At 35.9% G+C, this 21,916-nt stretch overlaps 1 protein-coding gene across 7 annotated transcripts in view; it reads left to right on the plus strand.

Annotated features, from left to right (window-relative positions):
• Positions 1-21,916, plus strand: part of IFT81 (intraflagellar transport 81) — a 191,455-nt gene that overhangs the window by 115,049 nt on the left and 54,490 nt on the right. For all 7 annotated transcript variants that reach the window (XM_081790667.1, XM_081790669.1, XM_060612234.3 and 4 more), the window contains 4 exons: positions 534-618; positions 6,561-6,724; positions 8,346-8,441; positions 15,692-15,838. In XM_081790667.1, coding sequence (XP_081646793.1) covers positions 534-618; positions 6,561-6,724; positions 8,346-8,441; positions 15,692-15,838 — 492 coding nt within the window. The remainder of the gene's footprint in view (positions 1-533; positions 619-6,560; positions 6,725-8,345; positions 8,442-15,691; positions 15,839-21,916) is intronic.

A 21,916-nucleotide genomic window follows, 5' to 3' on the forward strand; every position in this document is an offset into this window, starting at 1 on the left:
GAGTCTAAGACATCATTTTGTGGCTGGCTCAGTTGGTAGAGTATGCAACTCTTGATCTAAGACCTTATTTGTGAAAATGCTAATATTCCTCAGAATTAAGAAAACCATGTTAGGGGTACCTGGCTGGCCAGGCAGTGGAGCATGCAACTCTTGATCTTGGGGTTGTGGGTTCAAGCATTGGGTGTGGAAATTACTTAAAAATGAAATTAAAAAAGAAAAGAAAAGAAAACCATTGTTCTAACAAGAAAAGCCTGATGCATATATTTTTTTACCAAGTATTTTTCCTTGATCACTAAGTACAACAGATAACTAAAGAAAAAATATCTGAAAGCTTTTTTTAAAAAGCTTTATGTGAAAAGGTATTGAGAAAACCAATTACATTTTGAGCTCAACATAGTAATTTTCTTAGTTCTTATTATTTGTTCTTTTTACATCATAAGAATTACGTGGAACTTGTATTTTTCTTTGCTTGTCCATGTGAGTGGTAGGTCTCAATACACTAAGGAAATAATGGATCTAATTATATTTTAAAGCTATTTCATGCGGTGCAGAGACTGCAAAGAGTACAAAATCAGCTGAAAAGTATGCGCCACGCAGCAGCAGATGCAAAGCCTGAAAGTAAGTGGAAACTGTTATATGATCTAGATGATCAGAGAATATTAGTTTAAATCAGTAGTTTTCCTTAAAACAGTCAACTCATGGGAATTAATTATTGTTGAGTGATAGCTCAGCATTTTAGAGTGGCATTTTCTAGTTAATTAATGAGAGTCCTATTGAAGACATCCTTAACTTTTACTGGGGTTTTATGGTTCCCATTCAGTGTTTGGTCAGAAGGTAAAGATAGTGAAAACCACCATGGAGGGAGGCTCTCTGGTATGTGAGTATGTACTTAGGATGGAAGTTATGAAAAAGATGGATGGGAAAAATGTGAATAGTTTTAGAGCCTGAGCCATAAAGAAAAGGAATAAAATGCTGGACTCTTAAAGCTTGGTGTTTTTTCTTATATTGGGCTGTGCTAATGACTTGACTGTTGGCACATTAGCTTTACATAGAGGCTAAATTGTTCTGATACCTGAGATAATACCACCAAACCCATCTTAGGCATTTTAAAAGTATTTTCGCTCATCAGAAGGGAGACCATGTAAACTGGAGGAGCAGTGGAAAGCTATCATTGGTACTGGAGAAATATTCCAGTGTAAATATCTGGCTGTTCAAGCGTTAACTCATCTTTCTGTAGTATTCTATGAAATACTATGCTCCAAGCTATGATTCATAGAATAAAAAAGATAGACGATAACAATAACAATTGTTGGCAACAATGTGGAATTGTTGCTGGCGGGAAGGTAAAATAGTGTGACTTCTTTGAAAAACGTATCTGGCAGTTTCTCAAAATGACCCAGCATGTTTCATTCCTACGTATCTACCCAAGAGAATTGAAAACATATGTCCACACAAAGTCTTGTACACAAATGTTCATAGCAGCCTTATTCATAATAGTCAAAAAGTGGAAACAGCCCGAATGTCCCTAAACTGATGAGTGAATAAACAAAATGTGGTGTATCCATGCAATGGAATGCCAAGGAATGAAGTACTGATACATGCTACAACACGTATGAACCTCAAAAACATGTTAAGTAAAACTAGTCATAAAAGACCACAGATTATATGATTCCATGTGTATGAAATGTCCAGAATAAGCAAATCCAGAGAGATAAAATCCAACTAGTGATTACCTAGGGCTCAGGAGTTTTAAGGCGGGGACAGCTGTGTGTGTGTGGTGGAGGGAGGAAGGGACTGCTAATGGGTATAGAGCTCCTTTGGAGCCGATAAAAATGTCCTAAAATTGATCGTGGTGCTAGTTGCACAACTCTGTGAATTTACTAAAAACCATTAAATACTTTAAATGGATGGATTTTATGGCATGTGAATTGTATCTCAATACAGCTGTTAAAAAAGATAATACAGTATTTCCTTAATTCTAGACACATATTCTTTCCCATTTTAGTTGTTTTTGCCATTGGGGTATATGTTACATTTTATATGTACATTTAACATGGTATTTGTTACTTAATCAATGGCATCTTAGAATCAAGGAAGTATGGTATATTTAATTCATATTTTAAAAACCAGTATAGTGTTGCCTCTAAAATATATGGTTAATACATGTTAATTGGTGACTTTCCATAGACTCTCTCACTCCTCTTAGTCTTATAAATTCAGGTTCAAGCAATACCTGGAAGTTGCCGTGCATTTAGTTGTTGGTGTCATTTCATTCTTTATTCACTAAGTTTTTACTTTCTAGGAGAATGTTAATTTTCAGGACAAAGAAAATAATTTTTTTTTCTTTTAATGTTTATTTATTTATTTCTGGGGAGAGAGGTAGGGAGGGGCAGGAAGAGAAGGAGACAGAAAATCCCAAGCAGGCTCTGTTGTTAGCACACTGTTAGGATTTCACAAACTGCGAGATCATGCCCTGAACCGCAGTCAAGAGTTGGACACTTAACTGACTGAGCCACCCAGGTACTCCCAAGAAAATAACTTATGATTTTTTTCTCCTCAGTGTGATGTATATCTTTTTAGTGTATATTCTTTGGATTTGATGTAGTTTCCTTCAAAACTTACTGTAAAAATTAAGACAGATCTTCAAAAGAAATCTCTTGTAGCCATTTAAAAATTAATATCAATAAGTAATTTGCATAGGCCTACTCTTACTAAGAAATTATTAGAAATTACCATTAATAGTGAATTTATTGAGGGGCACCTGGGTGGCTCATTTGTTTAAGCATCCAACTTCAGCTCAGGTCATGATCTCACGGTCTATGAGTTCGAGTCCCATGTTGGGCTCTGAGCTCACAGCTCAGAGCCTGGATCCTACTTCAGAATCTTTGTCTCCCTCTCTCTGCCCCTCCTCCACTCATGCTCTGTCTGTCTGTCTCTCTCTCTCAAAAATAAATAAACATTAAAAAATTTTAAAACTAATAGTGAATTTCTTGAAATGAAGGTAACGTGTGTAAGAATTGAAAGATTTTGTATGCAGAAAAAAATTGATCAGTGAAGTTTAATACAGTTTAAAATGTTCTTCAGTATCTGTTATCTTCAATTTTATTAGGTTAAATACGTTGTTATTATGTATTAATTCTGACAACTAAACATAATATCCAAAGGTATTTATAGCATTTGTAATACTTCATTTTTTATTTGAATTGATAGTCTTTATTTTACTTTGGCTTTCTACCTAAAGAGAAATTATTTGGGCCAGGGAGTACATAATTACTCACTTAATAATAAAATTTACAAATAAAATTGTGTTTTATGCATCTCTTCTGATGCTGGTGTAAAATATTAATGTGAGTAATGTTAATAGATGCTACTAAATAAAATCAATTACATTGTTAAGTAGTAATAGAAATAATTGGCTCAAACCTATAGTGCATTAATTCAATTTTTATTGAACATCTACTGCATGTCAGGTACTGTGCTGGGTGCTAGGAATAGAAAGCAAAGATATTTAGGATCTCACAGTCTAATACAGGAACGACAGGCAGTGAACAGTTATAATGCAGCATCACTAATTTGCTGATGGAGCCCAGCACAGGGTTCTATGAGAACAAAGAGACAAAGCACCGAACCCTGTCACAGAGTCAAATGGCTTCCTGGATGAGGTGGCACCTGAGTTAAGTTCAAGTTGGAAAGGTAAGGAATAGAAGACATTCCATGCCAAGGCACAGTAACCAGAAAGAACATAAATATAATAGATGAAGTAGAGATAAAAGGGTAGGCTATTCCTGACTGCTTGTCTTTGAAAAGAAGGCAAGAAGGAAGAAAAAAAAAAAAAAAAACAGAAAAGAAAAGAAAAGAAGGTAATAGAGGGAGTGTGCAAATGAATGAGAAAGACAGTACCGTGCCTAGACTGATTGTGTGCTGGTGACTGTGATAGTGATTGTGATAGGGGTGATTGTGTGCTGGGGATTGTGATGGGGGTGATTATGTGCTGGAGGAGAGAGTCAGTTAGACAAACAGAAATTGAAGATTTGGGAGGAGAAGGTGAGAGTTGATAACAGCCTTTCCTGTGTGTAGGGCATTGAGTGTTCTGCAGCAATTGCCACAATATGTTAATTGTTGGCGTATCTGACTCTGACTCAACTAAACTCCAGACTAGTCACCAAGTCATAATTGGTCTTTCTATTTCCAGGCCCTAGCATGCTAAATTACACAGAGCAGGCATTCAGTAAATAGTCTGTTAAGTAGTTAGGAGGTGGGAGTAGAGACCAAAACCCTGGATAGGAAGAAAATGATCTTTTCCACAGATAGGAGGAGAATCAAATGAGAAAAACAGGGCTGAAAACACAAAAATAAGGTATTATGTATGTAATATGTGTTCTTTGGGGCAGGGTGTAGGGAGCAGGATATTAAGGAGTTCTTGCTTTGTGGACATCTTTCTGGGAAATAGTCTTAAGGGTTGTATTCAGCAGCCCAGGAAAAGAGTAGATAAAACATATTTAATTGATCCAGGTATTTCCTTTAAGAAGGTCTATCTAAATTTTTTAAGTAACAAAAAATAGCTTATAGAAAGTTTCTATTTACTTGAATAACATGAAAAGTGTTTTTAGTGTAGGAATGTGCTTTGTATTTTTTCAGAGTAATAGCCATATTATAAAACATTCATGGAAGTTAATTCATCTTTATACTCTATACTTATTCGTGAGATTTATTATATAAAAGAAGCTACTCATTCTTTTGTAGGGTCAGAGAGATGTTTTCAGAGGGTTTTTAACCAGAAAGTTTGCTGAGATCTTAGTGATCATATATTTAATTTCACCAGGATTTTGAAAGATATTTTTTTTAAAAGCTGCATAGAGAATATGACTACTCTTCAAGGTCTTAAGTTAAAATTTTTTTTTTTTTTTTTAACATTTATTTATTTTTGAGACAGAGAGAGACAGAGCATGAACGGGGGAGGGGCAGAGAGAGAGGGAGACACAGAATCGGAAGCAGGCTCCAGGCTCTGAGCCATCAGCCCAGAGCCCGACGCGGGGCTCGAACTCACGGACTGTGAGATCGTGACCTGAGCGAAGTCGGACGCTTAACCGACTGAGCCACCCAGGCGCCCCAAGTTAAAATTTTTAAGAGAAGAATTTTAAATGTGATGGAAACCCTATTTTTATGTTTCTTAACAGTTTTATTGAGGTAAAATGGATGTTTAATAAACTGCACATATTTGAAGTATATATTTGATATGTTTTGACAAAATGCACACACTGTTGAAACCATCAACCTTAAGATAACAAATATAGCCATCACTCCCAAACATTTTCTTGTGTCCTTTGTAATATCTCACTTTTGCCCCTTTGTGCCCCTCTACCCATTGCCAGGCAACCACTTTCTGTCACTATACAGCAGTTTGTATTTTCTAAAATTAGAATCTTTCTTTTAAATAGAAAAGATAATATTTAAGAATTTTAAATCTTTGAAAACTTTTAGTATTTGATTCTTTACACCTCTGGTTACGTGTAGTATGTTTAAGAACTTGACAATGGAAAAAACAGTCACCTAATAGCCAAAGGAGCCAGGATGTAGATTTAATCGGAAACCACATAGGAATGACTGCCTAATTATAGTGTGATTCATTAAATACTCCCTCTTCCCTCCCTTTCCCCCGTCCCCAAAAAGGGGGAAAAATTGTAGGGATGAATGGAAAACTTGTGATTTTGCCATTAATAAAGTTTTACATGTTAATATATAGTTAGCACAACAGAACTAAAAATAATTTTTAAGGTTTTGGGCCAAATTTATTAAGCAATCTACCTACGTAGATTACTTAAACCGGAAATCCAGTGTTTTAAAAAGTCAAGCCAGAATTTGTAAACGTGTCATGGAAAGATCTGAAATAAACCTTTTAAAGCTCTCTAGGCTGGGAATTTATAACAAAACTATTATTCACTGAAAATCTATGTATGTGTATGTGTACTCTGCCAAAATAAGAAAACTTTCAAACACTTTAAAACCTTTAAAATACAATTTAAGTTGCCACTTACTGTAAGCTAATACTTTACAATATCAAAACTACCAACATGGAAAGCCAAAAATGTTTATGAATGTAGATAATTTTTTTTTTTGGATTCTGACTTGTACCTTTAGTAATATTTTCATTGGTTTGAAGCTGACAAATTATAATGTATTACCATTTATGAAATATTAGAATAGAAATATAAATTGCATCAGAAGTATTGTTAAAGAAAAAGAATAAATGGCCACTTATAGAACAAAGAATCTGGGTGGAATTTCATTTGTGTTGTCATTCAAAAGATTTCAGTGGTTGGGGCTCCTGGCTGGCCCAGTCGGTAGAGCTTGTGACCCTTGATATTGGGGTCATGAGTTTGGGCCCCACCTTGGGTGTAGATTACTTTTTTAAAAAATTGAAAAAATATTTCAGTGGTCAATTTTGTATTATACAGAATGCTTTCAATAGATAAGCCTATTATTCAGGTCTCATATTTTAAAGTGTACAAAGTATCACTATACCTACTCTCTTGGGCTGAATAATTATTTTATTTTTAAAGGTTTAATGAAGAGACTAGAGGAAGAAATAAAGTTTAATTCTTATATGGTAACTGAAAAATTTCCTAAAGAATTAGAGAGCAAGAAAAAAGAATTGCATTTTCTACAAAAAGTGGTTTCAGAGCCTGCCATGGGCCATTCTGATCTTCTTGAACTAGAATCTAACGTAAGTGGCAACCAGTCTTCTTTTTATGACTCCCAATTTTATCTCATCCCCAGTCCTGTGAAAATTATATGAACTGCTTTCTGTGGTGTCCTGCTCTTGACTCTTAAGTTCCCCTGTGCTGAGTTGACAGTTTTTATGAGGAGTTGTTCTTTGTGAGAAATTATAGCATGTAATGCCGTTACTTAATCTACATGATGTTATACAGACTTAGTCAACTGATTAGGAAACTAAACAGCTTGAATATATAAATTAATGCATATCATTGACTCATAGGTTTATGTATTCATAATATAATCATTTAGATGGTAAATTTTTAAATATTTTGCATATCATTATTTTTTATTTCCAAGAATATTATAGCAATTTTATATTTAAAGCTAATATTTTTATTTGCTTTTTCATGCCTGCTTTGGAATTACTAAAGTTTCTTGTAATGTTCATTGAAACTTGGTTTCATATTATTACATTTTTGTTCCATAGAAATAAAGCACCAATCAGATGTATATTTTTTAAAAATAAGAATTAAATGGTATGATGATTGATTGAAAGATTTTGGCTCGCTAATCCATTAATGTGCGTAATATGTACTTAATGCCCACTCTGATTAAATACATAATTCTGGCCATTTTATTCTTTTAATTTACTTAAAGAAATTAGATGTTCAAGTGACATTTGGCTCAAATTAATGTCATAGAATTAACAGGAGTACTCTAGTCTTTTTAAAGGATAGTTATACTGAAGCCATGTAATTTTTTTTTTTTATTTCTTGAGGGACTATCTACTTTTATTGGCTTTATTCACTTTTATTTTGTTACATTTGGTAAAGGGTTAATGAGTAAGATAAATGGCAGCTATATAGAATCACAGATCATTAGAACAGGAAGGGTTATTAGATGTCATCCATGAACCCAAAAACTCTCAGTTGGGTTCATGAATTCCTTACACTAAATCCCTTGGGAATGTTAGTCTGGATTTTCTTTATCACTTGCAGTGACTTGTAAGTCACAACGTAGGTGAGGGATAACTTCAGATTTTTAGAAATTGTCTTTTTGATAATAATTTATAAAATTTCATGTAGAATGCTTCAGGATAATTTCAACATGGATGGTTAAATCCATATAAATAATCAAAGTGTGTAAATGTATATCATGAACTATGAAATGTAAATTGTTTCTAAAAATAATCATAGTAACCTACTTAGAACATTAATGGACCTGTTCCTCCCATGAAATCACTGAGATAAAAACTGAATTCAGGGACACCTGGGTGGCTCAGTCGGTTGAGCATCCGACTCTTGATTTTGGCTCAGGTCATGATCCTAGGGTTGTGGGATTGAGCCCCATGTTGGGCTCGGTGTTGACTGTGGAGCCTGCCTAAGATTCTCTCTTTCTCTCCCCTCTACTCCTCTCCCTCATTTGTGTGTTCTCTCTTGCTCTCTTTCCCTCTCCCCTCCTCTCTTTCTGTCTCCCCCTCTCCCCCCACCCCTCTCTGTCTCTCTCTCACACACACACACACACACACACACACACAACTAAGTTCAAAGTTTGGTTTGGCTAGATGTTCCCTAGTTTATGTAATCATAGGGAGAGTTTTAACCTTTTTTACTTTCATGCTGTTTTAGATAAATGAAATAAACACACAGATAAATCAGCTGATTGAAAAGAAAATGATGAGAAATGAGCCAATTGAAGGCAAACTCTCACTATACAGGCAACAGGTAAGACCACTCTTTTGGCTTTCATATTTAGATCTTTAATCTTATTGGTGAACATCTTCATAAATACCCTATGCTGTGTTGTGGATAGTCTTAAAGTGAGAAGGAAGTAAAGAGTAAATGTTCTTGGGGCGCCTGGTGGCTCAGTTGGTTGAGCATCCGACTTCAGCTCAGGTCATGATCTCACGGTTCATGAGTTCAAGCCTTGTGTCGGGCTCTGTGCTGACAGCTCAGAGCCTGGAGCCTGTTTCGGATTCTGTGTCTCCCTGTCTCTCTGTTCCTCCCCTGCTCGCCCTCTGTCTCTCTCTCAAAAATAAATAAAGATTAAAAAAAATTTTTTTTAAAGAATAAATGTTCTTCTGTTATTGCTAATCTCCAGATTATAACAAAGAATTTGTGGAAAAACCATAAAGACACATGTTTGAGTTTGAAATTCAATACACCTGATAATGCTTAGTTTCCTTAGCATCTGCCAACTGTGATGATGATAATCTATTTGTGCTTATATCTGTAAGTGTGGAATTTGATTTAAAAAAATTTTTTTAACATTCATTTGTTTTTGAGAGATAGAGAGAGACAGAGTATGAGCAAGGGAGGGGCAGAGAGAGAGGGAGACACAGAATTCAAAGTAGGCTCCAGACTCCAAGCTGTCAGCACCGAGCCTGACGTGGGGCTCGAACCCACAAACCATCAGATCATGACCCAAGCCGAGGTTGGACCCTAACCGACTGAGCCACCCAGGTGCCCCAAGACCCTATGGTGTTCTTTTAACACGTTCCTTTGTTTCCTGTATTTCCTGAAAATTCTGGTTTGATATTTTTTGGCAAGAATACTTTCTAGGTAGCATTATGTACTTCCATTTGGAGGTGATAATGTCTGATTGTCTCTTCTTTTTGGAATGTTAACAGCCATTGATTATCATTGCTCATCTGTTAATTTCATTAGGGTTTATAAAATGTTGATACTTGGGGCACCTAGGTGGCTCAGTTGGTTGAGCATCTGACTTTGGCTCAGGTCATGATCTCACAGTTTGTGAGTTGGAGCCCCATATCCACCTCGCCGTTGTCAGCACAGAGCCCATTTCAGATCTTCTGTCCCTCTCTCTCTGCAACTCCTCCGATCTTTCTCTCTCTCTCTCTCTCTCTCTCTCTCTCTCTCAAAAATAAATGTTGTTAAAAACTGTTGATACTGTGATTCTTTCTTCAATTATTAGCTTGACTGCCTCTATGGAAAAACCTCTCATCAACTATTTGGTTAAACTGAGCTATAGTTCACATAGGAAAGGCAGGGTACATGCTTGATTCTTTATTTATCAGTTTTCAAAGAGAATTTGTTTCCTCCACCTCATTTTCATCCTCCAACAGTAAAAGTGATCAATTAAGGTTAGTTTTTAATTTTTTGGTTCCTCATTTATTTAATAATTATGGGGTCTATCCATCAAGAAGAGCTAACAATTATAAATGTTTATGCACCGAATTTGAAAGCACCCAAATATATAAAACAATTAATCACAAACATAAGCAATCGTATTGGTAAGAATACAGTACTTTCAGGGGACTTGAATACTCCACTTATAGCAATGGACAGAACATCTAGATATTTAACATCCTTATGAATCATAGATTTAATTCTATTTGATAAGTTTCTAGTATTTTCCTTGATGATGCTCAAATTGTCCCATTTTTTAATACTAGGAGGCTTTTCAAGTTAACTTTTGGTTCCTTTTTAATATTCTCTTCGTCTTTGATATTGTCTTTGCTTTCTGGTTTGATAAGAATATTTCTATGTTCATCTTTTATATTTCCTTCTCTAGGCTTGGAATTAGACTTCCTTCTATGAGCCTGATTTGTTTCATTAGGAAATGATATATAGCAACTGAAATTTGGGTATTAGGATTTCTCATTGCTCCTTGAGTGGCCCTTATTTTTAGGTCTTTTTTGTGGACAAAGCTAAGAAATAGTTTTTTTCTTCTTCTCTTTCTAATGTCACCCTGAGTTCATATTTACCCTTCCAGTTTAGATTCAAGGCTACTGGGCTTCTGCTTAACCTCATCAGTCTCACATCTTTCTCCTTATCCCACACTGGAAATTCTGGTTCTCAGTAATACCAACATCATTTAATCCTTTATTTGCTTTAATCCACACTTTATACACAACAGTTTCAAAATAAAAGTAACAATACTACCACCAAAAATATGATTACTGCTGAAAATTGTTTTTTATTTTGTTTTGTCCTTAGGATATATGCCACTAGGAATATACAAATTACTGTTTTGAAGTCACTTAGAATAGGTCCTCTATATGGTTATGCCACACATTAAACTGGATACATATGTATGTTTATTTTTATTTTTAGGGATTAGTTTTATGATCTTTTAAAATATTTACATGATTCCAAGTCAATTCTAAAAAACAAAAAAATATTCAAAGACATTTTTAGCATCTACTCCTGTGCTATCTATCCTAATATTTTCTTCCCTCATAGGTAATTTTTTTAAAATGTTTAAAGTCGGGGCGCCTGGGTAGCTCAGTTGGTTAAGTGGCCGACTTTGGCTCACTCAGGTCATGATCTCGTGGTCCGTGAGTTCGAGCCCCGCGTCGGGCTCTGTGCTGACAGCTCAGAGCCCGGAGCCTGTTTCAGATTCTGTGTCTCCCTCTCTCTGACCCTCCCCCATTCATGCTCTGTCTCTCTCTGTCTCAAAAATAAATGTTAAAATATTTTTTTTTAATTTTTAAAGCTAATTATTCCACTAAAAAATAATGTTATATATGGGGGACCTGGGTGGTTGGTTAAGTATCCAACTCGATTTTGGCTCAGGTCATGATCTCACAGTCATGAGAGCATCCAGCTCTGGACTGGGGGTGGAGCCTGCTTAAGATTCTCTCTCTCTCTCTCTCTCTCTCTCTCTCTCTCTCTCTCCCCCCCCCCCCCCCCGCCTCATTCTTCCTCTCCCTCTCTCCCCCACCTCTCTCTCCCTCTCCCCGTCTCCTTCTGCCCCTCTCCCCTGCTCACAGGTGCACACATGTTCATGTGCACTCTCTCTCCCTCTCAAGATTAAAGTAAAAAACAAAACAAAATAATAATATTATATATACATAGATCCATATATCTCCCTTCTGAGAGAAGGAATCACATACACACTTTTCTTTTTAAAATTCTTAACAGTATATGCTGCTAAATAGAATAGTCTTTATTCCTTTTTTTTACAACTTTATTGAGATACAATTCACATACCATATAATTCACTTGTAAAATGCACAATTCAGTAGTTTTTAGTATATTCACAGAATTGTGCAACCATCACCACAATCAATTTTATTTATTTTATTTTATTTTTTTAGTGTTTATTTGTCTTTGAGAGAGAGTCCAAGGAGGGGAGGGGCAGAGAGAGAGACACACACACACAGAATCCAAAGCAGGTTCCAGGCTCTGAGCTGTCAATACAGAACCCGACATGAGACTCAAGCCCACGGACAGTGAGACCATTGACCTGAGCTGAAGTCGGACGCTTAACTGACTGAGCCACCCAGGCACCCCCCACCACAATCAATTTTAGAACGTCTAAACCTATTAGCAGTTACTTCCCATTTCCTTCCCAACCTTCAGTGGTAGGCAACTACCAGACACCAAGCTGTCAGTATAGATTTGCCTGTCATGGACATTTCATATTAATTCACTCAAATGATATGTGATCCTTTGTGACTGGATTCTTTCACTTGGCATAGTTTTTAAAGTTCATCCATGTTGGGGCACCTTGGTGGCTCAGTTGGTTGAGCATTCAACTTCTGCTCATGTCGTGATCTCACAGTTTGTGGGTTCGAGCCCCACATCAGGCTCTGTGTTGACAGCTCAGAGCACAGAGCCTGCTTTGGATTCTGTGTCTGCCTAGCTCTCTGCCTCTTCCCCGCTCATGCTCCGTCTCTCTCTCTCTCTCTCTCTCTCTCTCTCTCTCTCTCTCTCTCTCAAAAATAAATAAACATTAAAAAAAATTTTCAAGTTCATCCATGTTGTAGCATGAGTCAGTACTTCCTTCTTTTTGTTACTGAATAATATTCCATTGTATGGATAGATCATGTTTTGTTTATCTATACATCAGTTGATGGACATTTGGGTTATTTCTACCTTTTGGCTATTATGAATAATACTGCAGAGGACATTCTTGTACAAGTGTTTGTATGAAAATATGGTTTCATTTCTCTTGAGTATATTCCTAGGAGTGGAATTGCTGGTTCATTTGATAATTCTGTGTTTAACATTTTGAGGAAATGCCAGACTGTTTCCAAACCAGTCCTACCAACAGTGTATGAACACATTCATTCCTCCACATTCTTGCCAACACTTGTTATTATCTGCTTTTTCCTTTTTATCATAGCCGTCTTAGTTGGTATGCTTATTCCAGTTCATGGTACATAGTATCCCACTGAGTGCTTATACCACCTTTCATTCAGCCAGTCACTAGTTGATGGACATTTGGGTTGTTGCCATTCTTTTGCAATTGCAAGTCATGCTTCCATGAACAGATTTTTGCCTATGTCTTTGCACATGTTTGCCAGCGTTATCTTTAGGATATAGTCCCAGAGGTGAGATCGCTCCGTCAAAGGGTAAATGCGTATGTAACTTTGTTAGATGTTGCCAAATTCCTCTCCATAGAAGTTGCAGCATTTCTTGTTCCCACCTGCCATGCAAGAGAGTGCCTGCCTCCTCACTGCCTCCAGTATGTGGTTGAACTTTTAGAGTTTTGCCATCCTTGTAGATAAGAGATGGTATCCTGTGATAGTTTTAATTTTCACTTATCTTATTATAAACAAGGTTGAGCATCTTCTTACATGAGTAACAGTTGTTTTAATTCTTTTTCTGTGAATTGTCCCTTCATGTCCATATCCCCACTTCTCTATAGGGTTGTTGGCCTTTTTTCTTTATGTATTAGAAGTATTTACTCTTTGTCTGGTTTATAATTGTAACGTTTTCCTCCAGCTTGGTGTTTGCCTTTTTATTTGTTTATGGTGCTGTTATATCACCATGGGAAAGTTCTTCATTTTTATGAAATCAAATTTAATAGTTCTTTCTCTTATTATTTTACGTTTTGAGTCATATTTAGGAACATTTTTCCCTCTTGTAAGTTATAGTGAAATTTACTCAGGTTTTCCTTTTGGACTCCTATGATTTAATTTTTTATATTTAAATCCCTGATTTATTTAGATTTTTTCTGGTTATATGCTATTTATTGTATATGGCTATCCCATTATCTAATTGTCCTAATATCAGTTAGTAAAAAATACATTTTTCACCTATGGATTTGAGATTCTGACTTTGTTTTATTTCAAATTTAAGAATGATACTGGGGGCACCTGGGTGGCTCAGTCGGTTGGGCATCCGACTTCGGCTCAGGTCATGATCTCGCGGTCCGTGAGTTCGAGCCCCGCGTCCGGCTCTGGGCTGACAGCTCAGAGCCTGGAGCCTGTTTCGGATTCTGTGTCTCCCTCTCTCTCTGACCCTCCCCTGCTCATCCTCTGTCTCTCTCTGTCTCAAAAATAAATAAATGTTAAAAAAAATTAAAAAAAAAAAAAAAGAATGATACTGGATTTATTTGTGTATTTTCTATTGTTCCATTGGCCTGTCCAGGTACACATATTAACTTATTTGCAGAAGCTTTATAGTCAAGTTCAAATAACTGATAAAAGTACCCACCTTCACCTCCAATTGCTCTACTTTTTCAGGGTTTTCCTTGCAATTCTTGTTTGTATGTTCTTTCAGTAAGCTTTATTACCAACTTGCCTAGCTCTTGAAAAAAAAACATAGTTTTTTAATTATTGGGTTTGCTTTATATTTATCAGTTACTTCAGAACTTACATCTTTATGATATTTGATCTTTATGATATGATGTTCTTCCCATCTAAGAACATGTTATGTGTCTCCATTTGTTCAAGTTTATGTTTTTTGTCTTTCAGGAGTGTTTGTTTTCCTCAAAGTTTTGGAACTTCTCTTGGCTCCACATCTTATTTTTTGCTTTTATAACTGAGGGCTTTTCCTCCCTTATGTCTTCTGACTGATTTGTCTATGAATACTACTGATTTGTTTACTGTGGTTTTCCCATGGTTTCTCTTCTCTTTTTTTTAGACATACAATCATATACTATGAAAATTCCAACTTTTCCTGTCAAATTCTTATGCTTCTAATTGCTTTCTCCTGTCTAATGGTATGAGCAAATACCTTCAACACAATATTAAATTATAGTAGAGATAGTGGGCGTTTTTACCTTGTTCCAGACTTAGTGGGAGATACTCTCATGTTCATTAAATAAGATCCTGTTTTGGACTGAGGTTTATATTTATTTATTTTATTGTGTTAAGGAGGTATACTGTCAATTCCTGTATGCTTCTGGTACTCATCATTTCTTCTCTCTTTTTTTGGCTGGAATAATTCTATGGAGAGAAACATTCCTTCGTCATCTGTCTTTTCATTTTTTAGACAGAAAGAATAGACTGGTTTAAAGGGTTTGTATTAGAGATTTCCCCTCTCCTGTCAAGTTTGTGTGAAGAAAATATTTGTACTATTTCACTTAAGAAGACAGTTTGGCTAATGTTTTTCTTACACTAGTACAGCTGTGGTTCATTTGAGGAAATCCCCCAAGAGTTGCTAAGTAATGGAAAGTGCTGTGTTCATGGCTGAGAACAGCCATTTGGATTGTGTAAACATTTGCATAATTCCGGTGAGTCAGATGTTTGGTTTTAAACCTGCACTTCATTTATTAGAATGCCCCAAATATAATAGATGTTTTAACATTTCATTTTAAAAGTATGGCTATTGAATTTAGGTAAGATAACCTGTATTGTAGTTTTGAGAATAAAACATTCTTGTTTTCTTCTGGTGAAAGGAAAGCTACCATGAAGAAAAACACTAGAATTAGGGATAGCTTCTATTTGCTTACCTAGAAAGTATCTTCATTAACATTTGAGTGTTACCTGACAATATTTGAATATGTATAATACTATTGTATTTTTGTTTCTCTGCTGATATAGCGGTATTTTCAGGGCTTTTGTCTTCCAAAATGTCTTTGGGTTGATATTTAATATACATTACATGCTCATATTAAACATATAACTAGTGATGACAGGTAGTAGGGTATTGGTTAGGAGAAGCCAACCAGATACTGAAAGTTTAGCTTGGGAAAATCTAAAAAATAAATAATTTCACAAGATAATAGAAAGTTGATTGTATGTCTAATTTCACATTCATATTTTATACTCAATTAGGCATCCATCATTTCTCGTAAAAAAGAAGCCAAAGCTGAGGAACTTCAGGAAGCGAAGGAGAAGTTAGCCAGCCTAGAGAGAGAGGTATCAGTGAAGACAAATCAGACCCGCGAATTTGATGGCACTGAAGTTTTGAAGGGAGATGAGGTAAGTTGAGGTATCTAATGGGACAAAGTTATGAGTATTGCTTTTGTTTGATACCATTCATGTGTTTTACTTTTTTGGTTTAAATGTCAGTAATGGAAAGTTCATCTTATTTTATAAAACCTATTTATTTAAAACTGAAAAGTCTTTGCAATGGTATTAAGATATTCTTGATATATAATGACATAGATCTTAGTGATTTAACAACATAATATTCCAAATTTTCCCTTTTTAATTGGATGAATTTATGTTGGATTTATTTATTATAAGTATTAAGTTATAAAAGTAAAACAAAATGACTAGGAATTAACAGGTAAGACAAAAATTCATATTCCTTGATAAATGTAATTCCATAAAGGGCTGAGAAAATATCATCACTCAGTTACTTTGTCAATAATGTGTATTTGGCCACTGAGACTGGTACCATTTAAATGACTTCATTGTAGGAGTACTATATGGCAATGAGAAACAATGAAATATGGCCCTTTGTAGCAACGTGGATGGAACTGGAGAGTGTGATGCTAAGTGAAATAAGCCATACAGAGAAAGACATACCATATGTTTTCACTCTTATGTGGATCCTGAGAAACTTAACAGAAACCCATGGGGGAGGGGAAGGAAAAAAAAAAAAAAAAAGAGGTTAGAGTAGGAGAGAGCCAAAGCATAAGAGACTCTTAAAAACTGAGAACAAACTGAGGGTTGATGGGGTGTGGGAGGGAGGAGAGGGTAGGTGATGGGCATTGAAGAGGGCATCTTTTGGGATGAACACTGGGTGTTGTATGGAAACCAATTTGACAATAAATTTCATATATTAAAAAAAAGAAAAAATAAATGACTTCATTGTAGATGCTTATAAATTTTAAAAATACAACTATATCTAATGTTGCTATATACTTAAATTTTTGAACAATGTTTCAACAGCTGTTATTTCATTTATCCTTCTTTCAGACTCATGAGATTAGTAGGACAAGTAATATTGTCATTTATATATATGGCTAAATTTAAGCACCAAAAATATAATTCCCCATCTCATTTTCATAAAATTAGCTCAAGAATGAATGAGTGAATGAATGAAGCAAAATATCTTGTGTGAAGGACAGTGCTTTTTTTTTTTAAAGCAAATCAAGAGATAGGTATAGGTTATATTTTAATTCCTAAACATTGCCTATACTTTACCACTTCCTACAGCTTACTTATTTTATATTAGCTACTTAGCTACTAGGCCTCCGAAAAAGCTACTTTGAAAAGCTGCTCACATCCAAACTTCAGTTTTGGCTTTGAATAGTTATAGAATTCATACTGTTACAAATTGGCAGTGAACCTTCACTGTGCCAAACACAAGTGAGTTGTTCCCATGGTGCCACTTTTCTCTGTGGTACTTGTGATTGTAGTCTCCCAATATGCCTTTAGCTTTTTGGGAAGTAGTAGATTTCAACAGTCAGCACTTGACTGAAAAATTCCTTTGGCTTTTAACATCCACGTCCAGATTGCTTTAAGAGATGGGGATATTTTAAATGTTACTTGGAAGCCAACGGGGTGTGCTTTGTGACATCCTTGCTATCCGAGGGGGGAAAGGTTAATTATGCAACAATCTTGTTTTATAAGAGGCCATGCTTCCTCCTAGCATTTTTGTTTTTTCTTAAGAAAATGCTGCCCAACTGACAAGAAATACTAATTGCTATGGCCATAGTTGGCATGAATAGTGCTTATAAATTCAGTGTTAGATATTCCTTCTATGCAAATGTGAGGGTATAGAACGTACTGTCAACCTATTAGGTTTTATTTTTGATAAATTATGGTGAATAGAAGTGTCTGATGACAGAAAAAGGCATACTTTTCTTAAAGGGAAAAAGGTAACTTTGGAAATGAGGTCAACCTAATTTTTAAACAATATCTGGTCAGAAACTAGAACAAATTAAGTAAATCATTTGGCAGTTACCTAAAAGAACAGAAGGTATTGGGGAACATTAAGCATAATTTTGTAAAGAACAAATCTTGGTAGACCAGTTTTATTTTCTACTTTGATAAAGTGGCAGACCATATGGACAAAAGGGAGGAAGTTTGTTATACTTAAAATTATATAATATAGCTGGACTTCACTGAGGTTTCATTTGGTATCACATGGTAATCACCAAAAAATCGTGGTTTTTTTGCCACCCATCTGTTAACACAGTTGGTGAGACGGCATCGAGAAGTAGTGGCATGGTATTTGGAAAGAATTTCTATGGCAGGAGTCACAAATAGGAGAACAAGGAAGGACGGGCTAACATTTATGGAGCACTGTTTATACAAGGCTCTGTGCTAGATGCTTTACAAACACACACTCCTTTACTTCTTGTGTTCTCATTACTGCTGTTCCCATTTTGCAGCTGGGTGAAGCTCAGGGAGATTGTAGATGCACTTCGAGGTAACAAGTGGCCAAGCTGGAATCCAGGTCTCTCTCACCTGTTCCTATAGACCTGAGCAAATCACTTCTCCATCTGTAAAATGGGGATGATTGCTCTTCACTGTCATTATGAAGAACACGCAAAATAATGGATGTCACAGCTTCCCAGTCAACATGTAACATCTGGCATCCAGAAGTCATTCCTATGGGTCTCATGTCACTGCATGTGTGAGAAGCGGTGTAGTGGAAGGGTTATGGGCATGGGCTCTAGGATTTGATTGTTGGAGTGCAGATCCTGGCTTTGTCATCTTACTGGCTGGGCAACATTGGGCAGATTCCTTAACCTCTTTGTACTCTGCTGTAAAATGTGACTTTTATCGCTATATACCTCCTGGAATTATTACTGTGCAGATTAAACGAGTTAATACCTGAAAAGTGCTTAGAATAGCACTAGCACATGCTAAGTGCTCAATAAATGCTAGCACCTGATATTTTTATATTTTCGTCAGTCACTTGAATGAAGAGTTTGAAAGCTAAGAATATAGTTTGCAGCTTAAAACTTGAACTTAGTATTTCCCAAACTGGGTGCAATTCAGTAGAAATAAATATGAAATAGTTTCTGTTTGTGGATAAATGATTTACACAGATTCAGGATGGGATGAGATGACACTAATGAGAGTCGTTTTAGCTGCTATCCACTGAGCAGTTACTGTGTGCTCAATCTTTAAAAACATATCGTTGGTGATGGTTGCACAACAGTGTGAATACACTTACTGCCACAGAACTGTACCCTGAAATATGGTTAAAATGATAAATTTTATACCGTGTATGTTTAATCACAGTAAAACACACATGTAATATATCCTGATTCATCCTCTCAAAACACTTGTGAGGTAAACATTATCTGCATTTTGTAATTGAGAAAATAAGATTAGAGAAGTTTAAGTAACTTGCCTAATGTCACACAGTTAGTGAGTTGCAGAGTAAGGATTTGAACTCGGGTCTGACAGTCACAAACTGGAAACGTTAGCCTGGTAGAAACTGTACAACAGCCATTTGTTTGGATACAAACTTTCATTCCTTGATTATCCATATGTGATTGTTTGATTAATCTTTTCTTGGAAAAATTTAGGAATGTGACTGTTAATGAGGATAAGTACTATACATATAGTAATTTTTATTCCTTTGTCATTTTCTTTTTAGAGGTCAGCTAGCAGTTTTTAAAGTTCAGTATTGAAGTATGCATTTTGATGTTTCCCCTGCCATTAAAGTTATTCTTCCAGATGTTGCATTTTGTTTGAGAATTTTAGCTCTTCTGTTTGCAGATGACAGGTACTACAGGCATTTGTGCTTCACTAGACTCTCATTAGTATTCCCTGGATGTTTCTTATTAATAATAGATGAAGTGTCTAAAAATTCTTTTTCTTTCATTGTACTTTGGTTATCATTTTAACATTTTAGTTTCATTGTATTGCCTTGCTTAATTATGGCAGTAAGCATAGGAATGTGTTTATTTCTTATTCTGCCAGACTGCTAACGTGGGTAGGAATTTCTTGAACTGTTGAAATTATCTTCTCAGTGATAGAGATTTTCTTGCCAGTCTAGTCTATCTTGATTTCTTTTTCTTCACACCAGTATTTTTCAGGTGATAAGAAGGTTAAACTTAGAGACTAGAGTCTCTTAACATAACTGAAAATTGATACTAACAAATATGTTTCTGTGTCTTGAAGTTTTTTATATTGGATTTAAGTATGTAGTAATTAAGCACAAATCTGGTTGAATTGATATTCTCAAAGAATTTTGAATGCTGTCATCTCTGAGAGAAGTTACCCAAAAAATACCATGAAGCTTCGTCCCTAATACTGACCTGTTTGTCATTCTTATCAATATTTAGATTAATTAATAATTAATGTTTATTATGCAGTTACACTGTGCCAGGCACCATATTAGGCTTCTTATATACATTATCTCATTTTTTTCATTGAACAACTCTAATTGTTACGATAATTATTCAAGTTTTTACAATTATGGGAACCAAGGCACAGGGAGGATTTATGCTAACTCACCAAGATCACATGGCTAGTAAGTAGTGGTGCCATGATTTGAACTGAGGTGGTCTGCCTCCTAAACCCTTAATAATTTTCACATGACAGGAAGCCAGAAGGAATAGTCAGCGAGAGACAGATGATAGAATTGGGATTCAAAGTCATCTTGGAAGCCAGGAGCATTGTGCTGAAACAAACAAAATGCTGTTAATAGGATGATAAACACAATGTTGTGGAATTCAAGTTCTGTCTCCCATCTCAACATATCACCCATGAATAATGCAGCATTAGAAAACAAATTATTATACTCCATTAATAAAAATGTAATATCCCATTTATGGTGATATTATGCCTGGAATGTTATGTTACAGTTTTGACATATGTGTTAAGAAGGACATAGTCAAGGCAGAGTCCAGGTGTAGGTGACCAAAATGGATGAAAACTCTGGAAACTTTCGTAGAGAGAATTGATTATGTATTAACTGAGCACACACACACACAAAATAGAATTGCACTTAAATTTCAAAAGGATTATGGAAAGGATGGTGTGCAGAAAAAGAGTTAACATAGCAGGCCTGAAACTGCTATTCTTAGAAAATCTTGTTTGCAAGGTTGGCCCTTGTCTGGCATCTAGGAACTTTGATTTTAGAAAGATTTCCACCATTTCCCCAAAAAGAATTGCTCACTGTGCCTGAACTGTGAGTACAAAGAAAGTGGTTTATGTTGAACACCTGCTTTCCTTCTCAGAGCCTGGGATTTAGGTAAGGGCTAGGCAGACAGTATGCCTCTGTGGCCAGCCCCCAAGTAAAATGCCTGAGCACAGAGTCTCTAATGAACTTACCTGGTTGGCAACATTTCACACATATTGTTACAACTCATCACGTATTGTTACAAGTCATTGCTGGAAGAATTAAGGGAGAAGACTCTTGGAAGCTTGCCCCTGGTTTCCTCTGGATTTCACCTCATGTGCCTTTTCCTCTTGCTGGTTTTGCTTTTATGTTTTCACTGTAATAAAGCATAGCCAAGAATACGACTATATGCTGAGTCCTGTGAGTCCTCCTAGCAAACCATTAAACCTGGGAATGGTTTTGGGCCCCCCCCCCCAACACAAATCGGTTAATATTCTTGTTTGACAGAAGGCAGAATTAGGACCAATGGTTAGAAAGAAATATTTGATCGACTACTGAAAATTTTCTACAACTTAAGCTTTCTTCAGTACTGAAGCAGGCTGCTTTGGTGAAGCAGAGTGCTCCAGCATTTAAAATATTCTGACAGAACCTGGATGAGAGACATTTTAGAAGTAACATGTGCAGTTAGTAGAAGAAAGATTGTACTGGATCAATGTTTGGGGTTTTTTTAATCTTAAAAAATCTGACTATACAAGTAATACCTGAATACATTCTTGTGGTATGAAAATGAAGCAATAGGCATAAAGTAAAAGTCTTCCTTGACTGTCTCCCACCCCCCATCCCAGTCCCTCAGTCCCTTTACCAAAGAGAAGCCACTGCTTCCAGGTTTGTGTGCCCTTTCTTTTCAGTCCTTTCTCTAAAGATAGATATAGATCCTACCGTTCTGTGGTTTGTAAAATGTAAATGGTATTATACTGTGTGTATTGTGCAACTTGCTCTTAATAAAATGTCTTGGAGATTTT

This window comes from Panthera onca, chromosome D3 (assembly GCF_046562875.1).
Source record: "Panthera onca isolate mPanOnc1 chromosome D3, mPanOnc1 haplotype 2, whole genome shotgun sequence".
NCBI classification, from domain to species: domain Eukaryota; kingdom Metazoa; phylum Chordata; class Mammalia; order Carnivora; family Felidae; genus Panthera; species Panthera onca.